Raw genomic sequence first — 19,440 nt, 5'->3', positions numbered from 1 at the left:
TGGTCTGAACGTAAGAATATAAAAATATTAACTAAACTCTAACTTAACTTCGGAATAATAAACAAGGGCCTACGTGGAAGATTGGCCGTATATTAACAGGAAGCCGTATGTAGTACAGAGAACTGTTAACACTACGATACGTTTAAAATTATCAAGAGGATTAAACCTCTGGCCCGGAAGGCAACCAGCAACCGAGTAAACTGCTAAGGCAAGCGGCCTGCTTCTACTAACTCCTTCCTCTTTCTGGCTTGGCAAAAAGCCACAACTTAAGTACTTGGCGTTCGCCGGACAAATTTGCATAAATAAGTTAAAGCTTTTAATTCTGGCCGGAAGTAGAAAATAAGAAGTGATAGTAAAGATTTAAAATAAAATAAACGTTAGTAAAACTTAAGATCCTTACAAAAGAACTTAACTAGAGACTCATTTATAAGTTTTAAATAGCTTCAGACTTACCTGATAGACAGTATTATCAAGAGTGTATTCCAAAAAAGGAGGTAACACTATTGAATAAAAATGAAGCTCAAGTACAAAATCTTAAGATTTGTACATGTAAAACTAAATTAGAATCATTTTTTGCCAATATATCGTTTGGCACTCGTTTGTTTTTTGACGTTGCCAAGCTTCATTATGCAAAAGTGACACTAATTTATTTTAAAAATTTCTATAAATTGTGTTTCAGGCTATAAACAGCAAAAAATGAATTTGTTTAAACGATAGATATTATTGATTATTCAAGTTATGAGTCGATAAACCCGCCTTATATAGTAAGAATAATATATTACATGAAGTTTCTGGACATTGTTTTATAGCTTCCGATCTGTCATAAATCAGAATTCCTCGAAGTTTAGCACTACCATTCTTCCTAAACCTTCACTGAAAATAACACCACAATACAGAGTTCGGTGATTATAAAAGTACAATCGTAATGGGAATGCTGTAACAAACACAAAGCCATATTTACAACAAATCTTGTCTTGAAATTCTTATCTTGCAACAGCTGTGACGGTCAATAAGAGAAAAGGCTTGCGAGCAATAAAAACTCAAGTACGAATTTGTAGGTACATTAAAAAGGTTCAAAGCGTCTAAAGATTGATGTGACAGGTGGCCTGGAAAACTTGCAATTCCTTTGCGACATTCTGGAATGCCGAAATCTTCTCCTAGAAAAAAAAAAAAAAAAAGAAAAATGCTAATGATTTTCAGAGAATAGGAAAACCTGATATTCGAATAGCTGTAACTACCAACCTATGCTTACCCGCACAAAAGCGTTTCTGCCATTTTCTAAACTAATTTGATCGTCCAAAAATCGAGCGGGAAAAATGTGTGAGTAATTTTATTTCCAAAAAATGCCATTGCACTGTAAGAGCATAACAAATAAAACATACTCGGGGGCAAATTACTGGCAACTATCACAGTATTATTTCTTTAAAAGAAACCCACATTGCAGTAAAAATATACAGTAATATTAACATTACAATATCGGACAGACACTGAGACGAGAGCAATGCTTCTTGCTTGCAAAGCCCCAGCGGCACCTCACATGAATGAGTCTTGAGTACAGTTCTCAAGAGCACATCGGAGGAACGGTAGAGAAAGAAGAGAGACAAAAAGACTCGAATTTCCAGAGATCGAACACATCAGCAATAGATAAGGCTACAATGAGCCGGAACATAAATAACAGAAGTAAGGTGAAATCACGTGTTTGGAAAGTTTCTCAAATACGAGAAAACCTGCCACATTCGGAAAACTTAACGAAGAATCTACACAAAATGCATTTCAGATAATAAATGAGAGGGAAAATAAAATGGATTAAATGTTAATACAAAAATGCAAATACCAACTGAATACACTGAATACAAATAAAAGTTGTAAGGTATATTTTAATTTTATAGCAGTTATTTTAATTTAGCGAACCTTCCCTATCTTGCCTCGTTTCAACTTACAACTCCCTACCAGAATGAGGTTTTAGAATTGCGTTCAATGCAAATGAGGAAGAAAGAGTATTAAAGGAAAGTTCAACTGACTTCGAGAGAGAAAGAAGGAGGTAAAATACGTGAGGAAAGGGTGTTAGTGTTTCTCAGGAAAATTCCTTTGAAACAATAGAGATGCCAGAACTGGAAGTCATCGAATTCAGAACTGTTTATTCTATAGTTCTGAAGTAGATTATTTTGACGGAAGCTAATGATAAATAGGATAGTGTAAAAACTGAAAAAATTTATCATGTAAGAAAATTAACATAATCGTTACAAATTATCGGTATCTAAATTTATAAATTCTCCCACTTGCCTAGCGTGCCTTCGTGGTGTAACGGTAGCGCGCTGGGCCGGTATTCCAATGGTCCGTGGTTCGATTCCCGGCGAAGGCAGCTGCATAATTTTCATCTCTTCTGCTTCCAAAAATCCTAATGACTCTACAAGTGGCGCCCGAACTAAAAGAGCTGTGGATGATGATTCTCCGCAACCAGGATTTGGCGACTAGGTCCCCTAAAACCCTAGTCGACCTTTAAAAGGGGAGTATATAAGGTATTTTTCCCACTTTCCTAACGAGCCTTCGTGGTGTAGTGGTTCTGCACGCTGGGCCGGTATTCCAGAGGTACGTGGTTCGATTCCCGGGGAAGGCGTTTGCTAATTTTTCATCTCTCTGGCTTCCAAAAAAATCCTAATGTCTCTACAAATTATTTAATTTAAGCAATTAATGTTGAATATTATCGACAACCCATAACTATTATAATAAAAATTTAACGTACAATACAAATGCAAAAATCAAATTCAAGGATAGGATAAAAGCTACGATGACTATTAAAGTATTTTATAACTGTAGATATTAGAAGTAAAATTTGCCTCTTGGAAAGAATACACTTATTTTAAAGCAAAAGTGGAAATAGGATTTTTTAAATCCACCAAAGAAAAACGTTATAATCTAATATTTCAAACAATAATCCAATTCCCTACGTTCTTCCAAACCTGGCTATATCTATGACAAATACACTAATGAGAACAAACATTGCTTCCAGAATTGTTTTGAAGAAAACCATTAAAATCATATCCCGGAGCAAAGTGAGCGATACGCTTTACTTCGAATTCAATTTGAATTGCTAAAGAAGTTCGAAATAAGACATATTCAAATAGGATACATCATATGCAACAATGAAAACATTAGGAAAAATTACGCATCACGAAAATATATTAAAATGCATCTGGAATAGATAACGAGAAAGAGCGAAAGAGGGAAACTGTATTTGAATTTAAGATTTGTTCTAAAAGTAGAAAGATATGCAATTGGATGTAAACTATGTTATTTTAATTTCGGATAACAAGCCTTTGTTTCAGAAAACTAGCAAAATAACCGATAGAAGACTCAATACAGTACAGTATTCGTTTAAACTTGCACTTCAGATTTATTAGAAAAGATAGTACAAGTTGCTTAGTTTCAAGAAATTTACTATGGATATCAACGGCACAGCACTGAGGAAGAATCTTCAAATAGTTGACCACAAATTTTAATAAATGCTAAATGCGATGTAACGAATTAAAGACAACATTGAATTAAAATAATATATTAGATACACTGTGATAAATTCTGTAAATTTACATTTGCGTGCGTAGTTGGAATATTTTCAGCGACAGATGATATCGAGCTTAGTTTAGGTTCCTCTTTTATTCATTGTTAAAATCCGTTGAACTTTACAATTCGGAATGTTCATTATTTTCTCATTATCGATTGCTGAGACTTAAATCGATTTCACGATAACATTAACGATATACTATTGTGTTTTCCGATATTTTATGTATCGATATTTAGGCTGTTATAATGCAAATTTTGTTTCCTTTAATAGCAGAAAGTAGAATATGACTCAGAGAAAATCTTGAATTAATAGTTTTTAATCAGTTTCCAAGCTTGAGTACTTCTCTTCAATGTGATTGAATCATTAGTAATCTCTGTGTTGTATGTTTAACTTCAAATAACAAAAATGCGAAGCGTCAAAAAATACAAAAATACAAATTTTAGATTTTTATTACGAAATTAGGGGGCTTCTAATTGATTTTTCTTTACTTACTGATAAAGACTCATTTTTTTTCGAATTTCGAAAAACAATCAGTTTAAATTACTAAAGTAAAAAAATCTGATGTGTACAACACATGACTTCCTAGTACGGAATATTAAATTATACGCATTTTTTCTTGCATTTCATTTAAACTTATTGGATTGAATTAAATCTACTTCGTTGATAGCGCATAAAACACAGAATAAATGCAATCTTTAAATTTCACTTTATTTGTTTACCATAGCGACGCTCTGGTGCTAGGTTCACTTAACAGCGTTATATTTCGTTCATATTATAACTCAATACATAAAATTTATATCATTTGAAGAATTATCTAATCGTTGCCACATGATCTATTCAAATACTATAAAGAATTTAGAACGATGTATAAAAGATATTAAGGGGGCTCATACATCTTAATTAAACCCCTTAACACACTTCGAATATGTGACTGTGGCAAGAATTGGGATATTTTATTTATTTTAAAATCAATTACTTCAACGTTTTACAGCTGACTACACAATATAGCTACTTTGGAAACTAGTAACCAGAAAGTTTGTGTTGCCAAAAATATTTTTGAAATTTAATTCGCTTTGTGACAAAATGTTTCGTCACGTTTCCACCTTGCGCGCACGATATTTTAAAAATGGCTAATAGTACACACTTGAAATTTGATGGCATTCTTTCTTTGTGCCCTATTTCTTAACTGAACCAAAAATCTGATGAATATTTTAATATTAAAATATTTATGGACGAAAACATTACAGATTTTATTAATAAAATACATTTTATAAACTCAATTCCAAATAAAATAAAAATTTAACATGAAATTCTTAGAATTTTTGGTTCACAGTAGTTTCCAAATGTTATAAAAGCTATATATTAAATATGGAATTAAATTACTCAACAGAATGTTTTAAACTGTGCGCGCAAGGTGGAAACATGACGAAAAATTTTCTCAAAAAGCGGATTAAATTATAAAAATATTTGTGGCAACACAAACTTTCTAATCACTATTTCAAAACACAGCTATATTATGTAGTCAGCTGTAAAAGGTTGGAAGTAATTGCTTTTAAAATAACTAAGGAATCCCAATTCTTGCAATAGTCACATATTCGAAAATCTTTTATGGGTTTTAAGGTGTACGAGTCCCCTTAAGCAAACAAAACAAAAAAGAAATAGATTTTCACAGACGATTCAGTATTTCTCCTTCAATTAATTCAGTTCTCACTTCGCGATAAGGAAAAAATACATAAAAACTCAAAATATCTATATTAAAAATTGGGCTCACCAGCGGCCGAGCGGTAAAGTCGCTGAACACTGGTAGTTCGGTCCGAGGTTCGAATCCCGCGAACGGGCTGGCTGCATGGGTGTTTTCGTGGTTTTCCCCATGTGTAACGTGTATACGAGCCAGTTTCCCTTAGAAAGTCCTCCACGAAAGGCATCCCTCCCCTTTGGCAGATAGCCCTAGTGTGCTTTGCCGTAATTAAATACACCACACCACACCTATATTGAAAATTACGAAGCAAATATTAAACACTTATTCGCAAACGGGCTGGCTGCATGGACGTTTTCGTGGTTTTCCCTATGTGTGACGTGTATACGAGTCAGTTTTCCTTAGAACGTCCTCCACGAAGGCATCTCTCTCCTTAGGCAGATAGCCCTAGTGTGCTTCGCCATAATTAAATAAACCAAACCAAATCTTAAACACTTATTTCCTCGAAAAAATTCCAGAAAGGATTAAGCATGATTTAATTCGGAATAATACTAAATGAAGGCGTTATCTTTGTTGTTGCGAAGCTTAGTCTCTCTAGATTGGCAACAAATCCATTATTCTGATGTTTCAAATGTAAACAAACACGTCCGCCATGTTATTTAAACATTAGGCTTAACCGCACTTAAACAGCTTTTAAATTATTGATAATTGTACAAATATTGCTTGCATGTTTACTAAAGGCATAAAAATCTTAATCGGAAGATAAGAACAGCATAATTCAATCATTTTTAAAGCAAAAAATGCACAATTTACAAACATAGAAGAGGAAAGAAACTGAGATCACTGAGACGGGTAACAGAGTGGATATATACGAGTATATAAATATATTTATATACGTTTGGCGCGGCCAATTGCAACCAAAATACGAGGTGCACATCTACATGTGTTAGCAGTCCTATATGCAAAATTTCAAAGTTCTGAGTCTACTCGTTTTTGAGTTATGCGAGATACGTACATACGTTCGTACAGACGCCACGAAAAATTCTCTTCAGAATTCATTTTAAGGGGACTCATACACCTTAAACCTCTCATGACCTTCGAATATGTGACTGTTGCAAGAATTGGGATATTTTATTTATTTTAAAAGCAATTACTTCCAACTTTTTATAGATGACTACATAATGTAGTTGCTTTGGAAACTAGTAACCAGAAAGTTTGTGTTGCCACAAATATTTTTGTAATTTAATCCTCTTGGTGACAAAATATTTCGCCATGTTTCCACCTTGCGCGCACGATATTTTAAAAATGGCTAATGGTACATACTTGAAATTGGATGGAATTCTTTATATGGGCACTATTTTCTAACTGAACCAACAATCTGATAAATATTTTAATACTGAAAAATTTTATGGACGAAAATATTACAAATTTTGTTAATAAAATACATTTTATAAACTCAACTCAAAATAAGATAAAAATTTAACATGAAATTTTTAGAATTTTAGGTTCACAGTAGTTTCCAAATGTTATAAAAGCTATGTATTAAATATGGAATTAAATTATGAAACAGAATGTTTTAAACTGTGCGCGCAAGTTGGAAACATGACGAAAACTGTTGTCACAAAGCGGATTAAATTATAAAAATATTTGTGGCAACACAAACTTTCTGATGCCTATTTCAGAAAGCAGCTATATTACGTAGTCAGCTGTAAAAAGTTGGTAGTAATTACTTTTAAAATATATAAGTTATCCCAATTCTTGCAACAGTCATCTATTCGAACATCTTATGGGTTTTAAGGTGTACGAGTCCCCTTAAAGCAGTTTTATAATTTTTTTTAGAGGAAAAGAGTCTTTTATTATGTGCTTACGTACAGATGTCACGCAAAAACATCGTTAAATTGCGTTCGATTGCGATCAAAATGGATATTTTCGTTGAAATATGCTGCCTGAAACTTTTCGCGATTACAATACTTCCTTTTCACTTCGTACAAGGAAGTATATAGAGGTATACACAAAAATGAGATAAAAAAAAGTGGTAATAATACTGTAATTGCACAAATGTATGAAAACTGAGCTGATTTTTGTTGCTTAGTAACTCCAATAATCGTTATTCGAATTTCAGGTAGGCTATTGATAGTTAAGTTTTGGGGCGACGAGAAAATTAGAATTACACCATTATTTGCAACTACACCGCTCTACACTGTCTTCTAAGTTCTGCAAAATTCATCAGCTCTGTTTACGTTACAAGTGCCTTCCAGACGGTACAGTGGTTAGGGGAACATGACTGCTATACCTATGGGTCCGGGTTCGAATCCCGGAGGTGGCATGGATGTAAAAATTGTCTGTCCCTTCATAGGAGGCAATGGTGGCCCACCTATTAGGTGACTCCATAAAAAAGAGACCATCGATCTGGGCTTAGGAGTGGCCGATGTCGGCATAGTTAAGTGCCTGCCATTAGGGAAAAAAAATCTGCTAGCAGGAAACTTTCGGTTATGTTATAAAAAATCAGATTGTAAGAAAAGAATTTATTGTTCAGAAAAGAATTTCGTAAATGATTCCTAGGTTTTATTTTCCAGTTCTGCAATGCATTAATTTAGCACTAATTTAAATCCGAGCTAATTTAAAATTCGATCTCCTGTCTATACGATTTCGAGTTCGACATTTGGTTTTTTACTCTGCACTTCACCGAATGTAATTAGATTTCTGACTCGTTTGCTGCTGTTTCGCTGAATGCGTGTTACGCAACAGACAAGAGCATTTTCGTCGCAGCACAGTTTTGGAGATATTTCCAAAATAATGGCGTCTTTGGTATTCACGAAAATAACGTCAGAAACAATGCAAACTAATAAGAAATTATTCTTGTTTAATATTTAAATCTGATGCAATAGATAATTAACGTCCAGTTTATGCGGGAGAGACGCAATGTGCTTCAGACGAAAGGGAGTTTCCCCAAATTTTATCAAAAATATCGGTAGATCCTGTAAGATTTTAGAATTCTACGTAACCCCTGGTATATTTTGATCATAATATTTATCCTCAGGTTAGTTTTTTTCAGCTGGAATTTTATGATATATGAATATAGGAATTCAGACTGAATATTTGTAATTCTGTTTGAATTTATCACTGTAAAATTTAATAATACTTTCGAGCTTTATCAATGCCTTTGGCAGTTTTCTACGAATTTTAGAAACATATCTAAATGTAAATTGTTTATTTGTTTGTCGTCGAGTCTTTATTTCATGGAAGAAGGTTGGCAGAGCCTCTAGTACGTAGGTTGGACATCTTTTGAGGACCGTACGTAGCGGACCACACTTTTGAGGGACAACACCCCGGGGGGGATGATACGAAGGTCTCCCATCTTTCTTCCCTACCAGCAAGTCACACGTAAAAACTTATGACTCGCCATATATTTAGAGTGTTCCCATGCCACAAAGACATTATACATTTACAAATATCCATGTCTTCTCCGAGATTCGAGTCCGGGTCCTTGGGTGCAACAGTCAGAGTCACAAACCATTATTCTGTCTGGACGACCTAAATTTAAGCGAAATTAAACATTGATTATCTGAAGTAATATAAACCGATACTACTTCGAACAACGGAAAACTTAGATGAAAATAACGGTTACAGCCATTCTGAATGAAATCATTATACAAATTTCAGAAATGTTTGAGTATCATATTAATTTTAAGCCTTATATAAGACCATACAGGGTTTTTAAGATATATATATGTAATAATAAAATTCCATAGTCAAGAATACACTTAAAATTCTAACCGTATGTTCTTTTCATTTTTAATGGCGACGTTCTCTTATTTGAAAGTACGTGGAATTAAATCCACAGCCCCGTAGTCAAGTTGCTTTTCCCGCCTTTTCTACACGTATAGTTACAGAATGTTCTGGAAATATTTAAAGCGAACTGGATTGGCTGACGAGGCTGACGTCATTTCTTGGAAGCTCCGCCTTTCCAGAGGCTATAAAAGGACTCACAAAAGAATATCGGGGCTTTTTCTTTAATGTCACGATGTAGTAAACTTCATACAAAAAGTTATTAGTAATTCTTTTTTATTTATTCCGGATATCTGATTTTGTAACTGCTATTTTCTCCTGAAATATAATAAATGGATCCTGTTTTTTAAAACTTATCGTCTGATAATGTAAGCTACGACAAAAGCTGGTACATCACATATATATATAAACAGAGAAATCCCCTTTCTTTCTGGTATATAATTTATTACGTATCTAAAATGAGCTCTAGCTTTAAAATAAGAAACATGTACTGCTGTTATGATACAAAATTGTGAATGTTTCCCTTACTTGAAAATTAAAATTAAAGCACATATTTGTCTTCTACAGTAGCCTTGGCGAGCAAGAGAGACCGTGGCGCAATTCGGGCTTAAGAAAGTGCGATTTGTCGCCAAAAGCTGTAAGCATTCACAAAAACGAAACTGAATACAGCAAAAAATAAACAGCCAATTAACTGTACAACACAAATTATTTAATATACACCTATAACAGGGGTCTAATGTAATTTTTTTATTTATTACAATATTTAATACAATTTTCCGAGAAATTTATTTAAAATAAAAATATATGTAAACAGAACTTATTTAATATTTATTTAAGAAAATTAGTATGCAATTTATTTAAAATAACAACATATATAAACATGTCAAGAACATTAAAAACATAAATAAATATACCTGTAAGTTTATTTTTTACAGACGCTTACTGATGGCCACAATTCAGCTGCTGTTGTTAGTGATGCTTCAAACATCAACTACAGCTTCTTTTTTCGTTGACAGATGATTGAAAATACTAAATTTAACGAATATTTTGTTATGAAAAACAGTTATATTAACACAATGCAAAAAGTAAAGCATTTGTTTTCACCCATGCGCAGATCGGTAACCGTTTGTTTCTCTCCAATGCAGAAACGTGCCAAATACATTTTTTCGCCAAGGCCATTGTAAAAGACAAGTAACACAAACTATAAAAAAACCCCAAATATTTTCGTAGATTTCAGTTTTATTAAAAAAATTTCATGACATAATTCCAATCAAACTGTTGACAGAGCATTCAAATTCTAATGCCTTAGATTTTTCATGTCATGTTTCGTTACGGTTTTCCTCGGTAGATGGTGCTATGTTCGTTTTTGTTATTTCAACGAAAATAGCCATTTTGACCGCTCTTGAATCCATTTGAACAATTTTTTTGCATGTCATCTGTACGTGTGGGCAAGATAAAGGATTCATTTTTCCAAAACGGATTTTGGAATGGACTTGAAATGGATTCAGAAGCGATTTCTTCGTGACACCTGTACGTATGCATGTATCAGGCATAACTCAAAAACGAGTAATCTTAGAACGTTTCATTTTTGTACATGAGGCTGCTAAAACATGCAGTTGTGCACCTCCCTTTTTTGTTGCATAGATCTCAACAAAAACACACACACACACAACAAAGAGATATATAGTACCTACTCTATCACCCGATACGATAAGATCAGTTTTTTTGTTCGTATATGTTGATAAATAGTGAACCTTTTGCTTTAAAAGTGATTGAACTATGTTTTCCTTATGACCCCGTTAAGGTTTTTATATTTTTAGTTAATCTGCCTCTAATAATTGTAGAATTATCAACAATTTAAAAATTTAAATGGTGCTAAGCCTAACGAAGCTGCCATTTGTTTACATCTGAAACTCTTAGTAAAATAGTGAATTAAGTCAGTTTGTATGCTAACTTCAATGTCTTCTTGCAGAGTGCGATAGAAAGTAAACTTTCAGTTTTGTGCACCGAAAACTCGGTCTTTCTGTCCGTTGGCCGAAATGCTTGTTTTTGCGTAGAAACTCTAATTTTAGTTGTAAAAAATATTTTTTAACTGTATTTCGGGTTTTAGTTTTTATGTATTTTATAATTTTCGATGAAGATGCTTTGAATTTTATTTATTTATTTATTTATTTATTTATTTTTTTGCTTTGCCGCAAAGTGAGAATTGAATTTATTGCATGAGAAATGCATCGCTAATGAAATTCGAGGAAAAACGTTTGCAGGAAAAAGTTGTATGTAATTTAATAAGTGAAAGGAAGTTATGTAGTATCCGCATCAGGTATTTTCTTCTAGTTTGATCGATGTAATACAATTCCTTCTATTGTCAAGTGCATATTTTTTCAACTAAGCAGAAGAAAACTCGATCTGGTCCTAAAAAAAAAAAAAAAAAGTCTTCAGTTATTTTTGATATTTATATGTATCTCTTATACGCTTTTGGAAGTTTATGCATGTAAAACTACTTTTTGGCCTTTCCTTACTGATATCATTTGCAATTTGCAGATGGCCCCTGTATTCATTTATATTAATGGATCTGTTTTTTCTTGCTATTAATAAAAAGATGAGATGAAAATACTTACACGTGTAGGATTAGAGGATATTTGATAATTTCGTTATCTCTCAAAGGCGGTGGCAAATACAAGCGAACAGAGGCTTCTAGAAGAAGGAAAAGAGAAACATAATTACCCTTTTTAATACTTTATTTGAATTTTTTTTTCATTATTAAAAAAAAAAAAAACTGCATTGTAAAATAAAAATTACGCATCTAATATTAAGAAGAAATAAAAAAAAGGCACGAAATTAGTCCCTTATTTTATGATTTCATGTATTTACTTTAAAAAAGATAACACTTTCGCAGGATGTAACGTTAAAAGTAAATCAAATTTTAAAAAAAAGTATTTTATTAAACTTATATGCTTCTATGTACAGAATACTGTTTAAGTAGAAGCACTTGCAAACTTATGGCGCATTTTTCAAAAATAAGGTCATAAATGATTTTGCAGATTTCTTTAATCATATTTGATGCATACACTTTATAGTTTGTATTTAATAAGTACAGTAAGTAAGTTCTTTTAAATAAAATTAAAAAAATTCTAAGCAGGATATCAGTATTTTTATTCTGTAAAATTTTAAATCTATGTTTCTGTACATAGAACATTGTAGAGTCATTAAGTTTTACTAAACAGGTGACGTCAAAAATGTGGATTGCCTTCGAAGGGGTCGAACCCTGGACCTGCCGAATACGTGTCTAGTATACTTCCAATTGCACCACGAAAGCATACAGAAAGGAAGGAGCAAATACCTTATAGCACATTTGCTAAGAAATGTTTGCATACATTTATTAAAATTAATTTTTATATTTAATAATAATGTGCAACAAATACCGAAAGTAAATATCCATACTCGCAATAATGCATAATCATTATTTGGAAGCATATTTAAATAATTATTTTACATGGAAAAATAACTTTTTGAGCATGTAATAAAGTTTGCATAATCTTCGTAAAAAGTACTAATTACTCTTGCGTACTTTTAAAACTTATTGAATATTAGAATTATATGCTGCAGGCTATCGCTAATTAAATTGGGTACTTCCGTATTATCCTAATCACCTTAGTAGAAGTCGCCAGATTTTCAGAATATGCCAAACTCTGACAACTATGAGCACAAGCATACTCCAGCAACCATGGTAGTATAAATTCCTCCAGTTAAGCAACGTTGCCATTTTCATTCGCGTTCTCTTTGTTCTATTCCAAATATAACGGTTTTTAGAGCGAAAGCATGGCATTTTTTCCCCTTCAAATTAGTTTTAAAATATCGTTTGTGGAGTCTACCAGCAACTAGGTAAACGTTCTGCAGGAATATAACAATTTGCACCCAAAGCACTAAAGGTAACAATGACGAGATTAGTTCAGTAAACAGCCGGTGCGCAATGCAGAGTTTGTGCAGTTCTCTGAAATTTTTAAGCAAAAAAACAGATCGCAGTGTACATGGGGAGAAAACAAGTTTACAATATCTATAGACAGGTTTCATGAAAAATATTATTTATTTTTTAAATGGATCTATAATTTTTATTACATAATTTAAATTTGTATCTTAAAATTTAAAAAAAAAATTCCATTTGATGTGTTGATAAAATTTTGTTGAGTTGTCATAAATATCGATAATATGAAGATGTTTTTTAATAAAAAGTTGAGAAAATCGTTAATCCTTGTACCCGGTAAGGAATTTTTGCCTTTTCTTTTGAAAACGACTACCAGGTTGCACAAAGATGGTTGCGTTAACGCTTAAGTACCCTAAATAGGTTAGCCAATTTCAGTAAAAACAAATGTTAAATTAAAAATAGAAAAAAAAAATACTACAATCGATTATATGAAGTAATATGCAAATCTTAAGTCTACAAAAAGTTGCATCATTTGCATAACATTAAAGTACATATTAAGTGTCATGCATTTTGCTAGATCGTTATATTTGCTGTGATTATTTACATCAAAAGCACACGCACATGCAAAGCAATATAAGAAGGTATATTATTCTTACGTACCATATCCACCTTTCAAAGGCACTTTAAATGTCTCTATTTGAGGTAGGGCTCTCTTCTCGAGTGCTTCTATCAAATCACTATTTGTGTCCAGGACCCTAACTGATGAAAATGAAATAACATGTAAGATGAATGCTTCGGCACATCTTTAGTGAGTAAATAAACAATTAAAAAAAATCTGAAAGGTTTCAGATTTTAAATGAAGTCCAAAGGGTTTTTTGTGTGTTACCTTAATTTATTAACTACCAAGTTTGCACTTAAACCATAAAATTCAGTTCAATAGCAATGTCGAAAAATAATTTTAAAATGAGCCATCTTTAGAATTTCCGATACACAGTTCCGCGCCCGCTGGAGATAAAAAGGTTTTTTTTTTTTTTTTTTTTTTTTTTTTTTTGCTCGTAGAGTGTGGCCATTGCTCGCTTTGAAATCCTTGAGTTTGTTAATCAAAAATTCGTTAAAGTTTCAGAAAATATGAAGTCGATCATAAAACAAATTCCAAATTTCAAATTTGGTCTTCCACATGCCCATATTCGTAGGAAGATTACGTCATTCAAAATTCGATGGCTCTAGGTGCCGTTGTTTTATCACAATGCGAGAAATAGACATACATTATGCAGATTTTTCGTTATTTAATTTCTTCAAATATAATGCAGGACTCTAACATCTGGTGGCAACAGTTTGAAAGTAAAAAGGACATTTATAGTAATTCAACACAAAGTCCAAAACGAAGACAGTAGTCCTTCAGAGACAAAGCCCCTTTGGACTAAAAAAGGCTAAAAATTACATTACAATACTGAAACTAGAGTATAAATACACTGTACAAGATACATTTCGGTACTTTGTTAGTGAGCATATAAACAATTAGAGGAGTCAAGATTACATTTCAACACTGAAATTAAAATACAATTAAACTGCACAAGCTAATACACCTAAACCATTTTGGCTGGAATAATGCAGAAATTAAATAGAAATTTAGAATATGCAGTGATTTTCAAAGAGAGCGATTAAAACTGTAAGTGCTACTGGAAGGTGGCATATAATAATATGGGGAGGGGACAGGTGGGCAGCAAAGAGATAGAATAGAAGGAGGGAGAGTTCAACTTAGAAAGTGAATTCTTGACGGTCATATTTATCCGAACGCTATGATTCGACATAATGACATTTATTTAAAATTTTTTTTGAAGCTTGGAATATCATGTTATATATATAAATGCACGAACAGAAAGTCTAAAAAGATTCCTGAAATACTTTTCACGGAGTTTATTCTGTTTACAATTAATGTCGTTTTTCCTTAACATGCTATGATACATGACAAGATTTAAACTGTGTTGATGAACATTTTATAGAATTCGGGGATAATTTTCATAACAAGCAAGAAATTGTTTTTTATAACTTTTGTGAACTGCACAAGTGTTAAATTATAATAATTCTTTTTCTTATGTGTTATTTATTATGCATTTTCACATACTGTGAACTGTTAGGATGTAATTTGAACATTTATTCGAGAGAAACTGTTTTATTGTTATAAACTCTTTTTATAAAATGTGCCTATGCCTAAAACGTATAAATTTCTGTTCAATGTAACGATAAAAATATGTAAAATATTTATTATAATTGACTATTTGGAGAGATATCTCCGAGAATCTATATACATAATTCTTTGAGTTTGAATTTAATTTCTTTAATCGAAAACCATACATATGAAAAAAGTACAAAATAAAATCCTTAAATTTATTCCAAGCATAAATATTATATATTTATTTTAAGCATTCTATTCGGAATATCCCAGTGAAAAATATTATTTTTATTTTAAGTATATTTATTCCAATTTTCTTTAAATATTTATAGCTTACTGATGATATGTTTTTTATATGGATATTAAAAATAATCAAATTTTAGCTTTAGTATATTACAGCTGAAGTATAAAACATACTGAAATACTTGTAGATAATATTTATGCTCATGAAAGATTTTAATATGAAATAGTTCTTTATCAAATTATGATAATATTGTGAATTTATCATAACTATATGCTTCTAAATGAAAAATTGCCCACCAGCGGCCGAGCGGTAAAATCGCTGAACACTGGTAGTTCGGTCCGAGGTTCGAATCCCGCGAACGGGCTGGCTGCATGGGCGTTTTCGTGGTTTTCCCCATGTGTAACGTGTATACGAGCCAGTTTCCCTTAGAAAGTCCTCCACGAAGGCATCCCTCCTCTTAGGCAGATAGCCCTCGAGGCTTTGCCGTAATCACACACACACACTAAATGAAAAATTTGAAAGTAACAGCATTAGCTGAACATATATGTTTAGATTTCACACTATTTCTTAATAATTTTCTGTATATGGTAAATTAGAGACATCATTTTTATTATTTTGAAACAAAATTTTAACAATCGAGATGAATATCATTGTAAATTTAATATATTTTAATTTCAAAATGCATACATGGAATATCCTAGAAACTAGTATATTTCATTGCCATAGAGCAATGTTATAAATATGGCCGTCGATTTCACATACATGGCCGTCTCTTGCTAGGCAGTTTCATTTTCGGATAGTGGAAGAAACTTCAAATCTTCTCTCCTTTAGGGGGGTGGGTGGGACTGAAGAAAATAGTTATTTATGGCAGTACTTAAACTGCTACTGCTCTTACTTTTCCAAGATTCGAGCTGATATCTGCAATCCTAACATGATTCGTTTGTGTTGTTGCTATTGTTACCAATCTCACTTGTCTGACAAAGGTCAGCACAAGCCCACCACATTCCGTTACAACCGAAAACATAGCGGACGAAAACGCCGCAGAGAAAACAACACAAGGTGAAAACATCGTGGCACAAAACATCGTGGGATAAAATAAAGCAAAGAGAAAACATCGCAGTTATAAAAACATCGCGGTACAAAATATCGTCACCGAAAAGAAAGCGGTTAAAAAACTTCGCAGTTTAAAAACATCATCGTCGAAAACATAGTGGTAAAAAATAAAGTACCTACAAATCATCGCATGACGATAACATCGCAGACATGCGTTTTTCAGGCTTTAATAATTGTAAATGGATAATCTCATAATGATTTGTAAGCGCAAGATGATGGATAAAAGGATAATTTTTACTTTCACATTTTTTATTGAGTAATAATTTTATAAAAAGCAAAACAAGTAATTTAAACATCTTTAAAATTACCAGTAAAACTTTATAAAAAATTAATAATGACCTTTGTTAGTTAACTATGTCAGTTTAAAATTCTATTAAGTAAGTTCTATAAGTTGCATTCATTTTCTATGCTTAAGTTTCCTTCTTACTTTATCAGCAAATATTTATTAGTAAATAAAAAATATGAACGTAACATTTTCCTTCTTTCGATCTTGCGCTCACAAATCATTATACGAGTATCCTTTCACAGTTATTAAAGGCCTGAAAAATGTATGTCATGCGATGATTTGTAGGTACTTATTTTTTACCAAGATATTTTCGAGGACGATGTTTTTAAACTGCGAAGTTTTTGAACCGTTTTCGCCTTGCGTTGCTTCCTCCGCGACATTTTCGTCCGCGATGTTTTCGGCTGACACTCGACATTCAATGTTAAGGAATCATAAGTGTTAAAGAATCATAAGCGCCTGTCTTTGGAAAGAGCTCTGAGCACCACATAGATGACAGACCGATTTTAGTTCAGTTCTAACCCCAGTTTTGAGAGCGAGCACCCCAAGGGGACCCGGTCCAAAGGTCTCTTACCCCTCTTCTACTACCACCAACCTCTCGAGGGGACTTTCTGCTCGCCGCATATTTGGAGTACCCCATACCGCACAGACACTATACACTTGCAAACATCCATGTCTTCTCCGGGATTCGAATTGGGGCCCTTGGGTACGGCAGTCAAAGTCACTAACCACTATCTCGATTGGGTGGCTGATTCGTTTGTTATCTTGATATATTACCTGAGTTTATTAGAAGCTGATTGATAATAAACGAACCGACGCCCAGCGCATAGTTGGAGATCAAAAAGCACTGGCGGTCTGTATGAATTTTTGTAACCTAAACTTATAAGGTATTTCTGCCGCCTTCCTAGCGTGCCTTCGTGGAGTAGTGGTTCTGCACGCTGGGTCGGTATTCCAGAGGTCCGTGGTTCCAGAGTATGAGAGAAATTTATTTCAAGACACATTGAATAAGTCTCCTAAAATACACAGCAGTATCCTATGTATCTACTCATTTTATGGTTTTTCTGTAGGATGTAATAACAGCCAATTACGTACAAGGTTTTCCCACTATACATAACTGATTCCATATAACTATCACGTTTTCGTTTTATTTAACTAAGGAATGGCAAGAATATAAATATCGCTACTCCAGAGTAAAGAAACCGTCTTAAATGAGGTACTGAAATGAGTAGCTGAGTGTAAATAGTTTGAAAGAAAAGGCTATAAATTTTCGGTACCTTTTTTGTATGTATAGTGCATGCATATTGCACATTTTTTAAAAATTTCAGAAAAAGAAAAATATATTGCATAGATATACGTATCTTTTACATTCTGAGATGGCTCCATATATTTCGGAAGCACCACCACACATAGAGATAAAATTATTGGTTTTTTTTAAAAATTCTATTAAGAAGACTCACATACCTTAAAACACCATAAGATCTTCGAATATGGGACTGTTGTAAAAATTGGAATAACTTATTTATTTTAAAAGCAATTACTTCCAATTTTTTACAGCTGACCACATAATATAGCTGCTTTCTGAAATAATAATCAGAACGTTTGTGTTGCCACAAATACTTTTATAATTTAATCCGATTTGTGACAAAATTGTTCGTCACGTTTACAACTTGCGCGCACAGATTAAAACATTCCGTTGCATAATTTAATTCCCTATTTAATATATAGCTTTAATAACATTTGGAAACTACTGCGAACCAAAAATTCTAAGAATTTCATTTAAAATTTTTATTTTATTAGTTTATGAAATGTGTTTTATTAAAAAAATCTGTAATGTTTTCGTGCATAATTTTTTTTAATATTAAAGTATTCATCAGATTTTTGCTTTGGTTAAAACATAGTGCCCATATAGAGAATTCCATCAAATTTCAAGTATGTACCATTAGCCATTTTTAAAATATGCACGCAAGGTGGAAACAGTACCAAAAATTTTGTCACAAAGTGGATTAAATTACAAAAATATTTGTGGCAACACAAACCTTCTGGTCACTAGTTTCCAAAGCAGCTGTATTATGTGGTCAGCTGTAAAACGTTGGAAGTAATTGCTTCTAAATAAATAAAATATCCTAATTCTTGCAATAATCACATATTCGAAGATCATAAGGGATTTAAGGTGTATGAGCCCCCTTAAAATAAAATAAATGAAATAAACTATACATTTAGCTTTTTAATAATTGACTTCGATTTATTTACTATCTGAATTCCGTTAAAAGAAATTAATTACTTCGGGGGAAAAAAAAAAGTTTTGTAAATTATGACGTCATTGCCTGAAAGACGAACCCTGTTTTTAGCGACTCTATATAAATATATTTACCATATATGTTTTCTTACATAAATATGTGGAGAAAAATAAAATATTGAAAGCAAAGAAATGCGATGCTCTGCATTTGTGTATGAAATGGTAAATATTTTAAACAAAGAAATAAAACTTAAATTTATAAGAACAGTGTAAAAATGAATCACACATACCAAAACAACTTAATTTGTATTCAAACCTTTCTTATTCACATGAACACATTCATTTAAATCAGTGCTCTCAAATACAAATTACATGTGGGCCGAATACATAATTTAAAATCAGCTGACAGGCAAGCAGTATAT

General features: G+C 32.5%; 1 protein-coding gene and 1 long non-coding RNA gene across 3 annotated transcripts in view; one reads left to right on the top strand and one right to left on the bottom strand.

Moving 5' to 3' along the window:
* LOC118200149 (inactive dipeptidyl peptidase 10-like) overlaps positions 1–19,440 on the bottom strand; it is a 631,756-nt gene that overhangs the window by 90,081 nt on the left and 522,235 nt on the right. Inside the window, exons 15-16 of the mRNA XM_085812127.1 lie at positions 13,630–13,728; positions 11,666–11,741 (exon numbers count right to left, since the gene is read on the bottom strand). Coding sequence (XP_085668253.1) covers positions 11,666–11,741; positions 13,630–13,728 — 175 coding nt within the window. The remainder of the gene's footprint in view (positions 1–11,665; positions 11,742–13,629; positions 13,729–19,440) is intronic.
* LOC146998967 (uncharacterized) overlaps positions 1–19,440 on the top strand; it is a 65,891-nt gene that overhangs the window by 44,917 nt on the left and 1,534 nt on the right. The window lies entirely within an intron of this gene.

The sequence above is a fragment of the Stegodyphus dumicola genome, chromosome 2 (genome assembly GCF_044657685.1).
Source record: "Stegodyphus dumicola isolate Sdum_Otavi_A_Nest chromosome 2, ASM4465768v1".
Lineage (NCBI taxonomy): Eukaryota > Metazoa > Arthropoda > Arachnida > Araneae > Eresidae > Stegodyphus > Stegodyphus dumicola.
The sequence above is the reverse complement of the archived record's forward strand: the minus strand, read 5'-3'. Positions and strand labels throughout refer to the sequence as shown.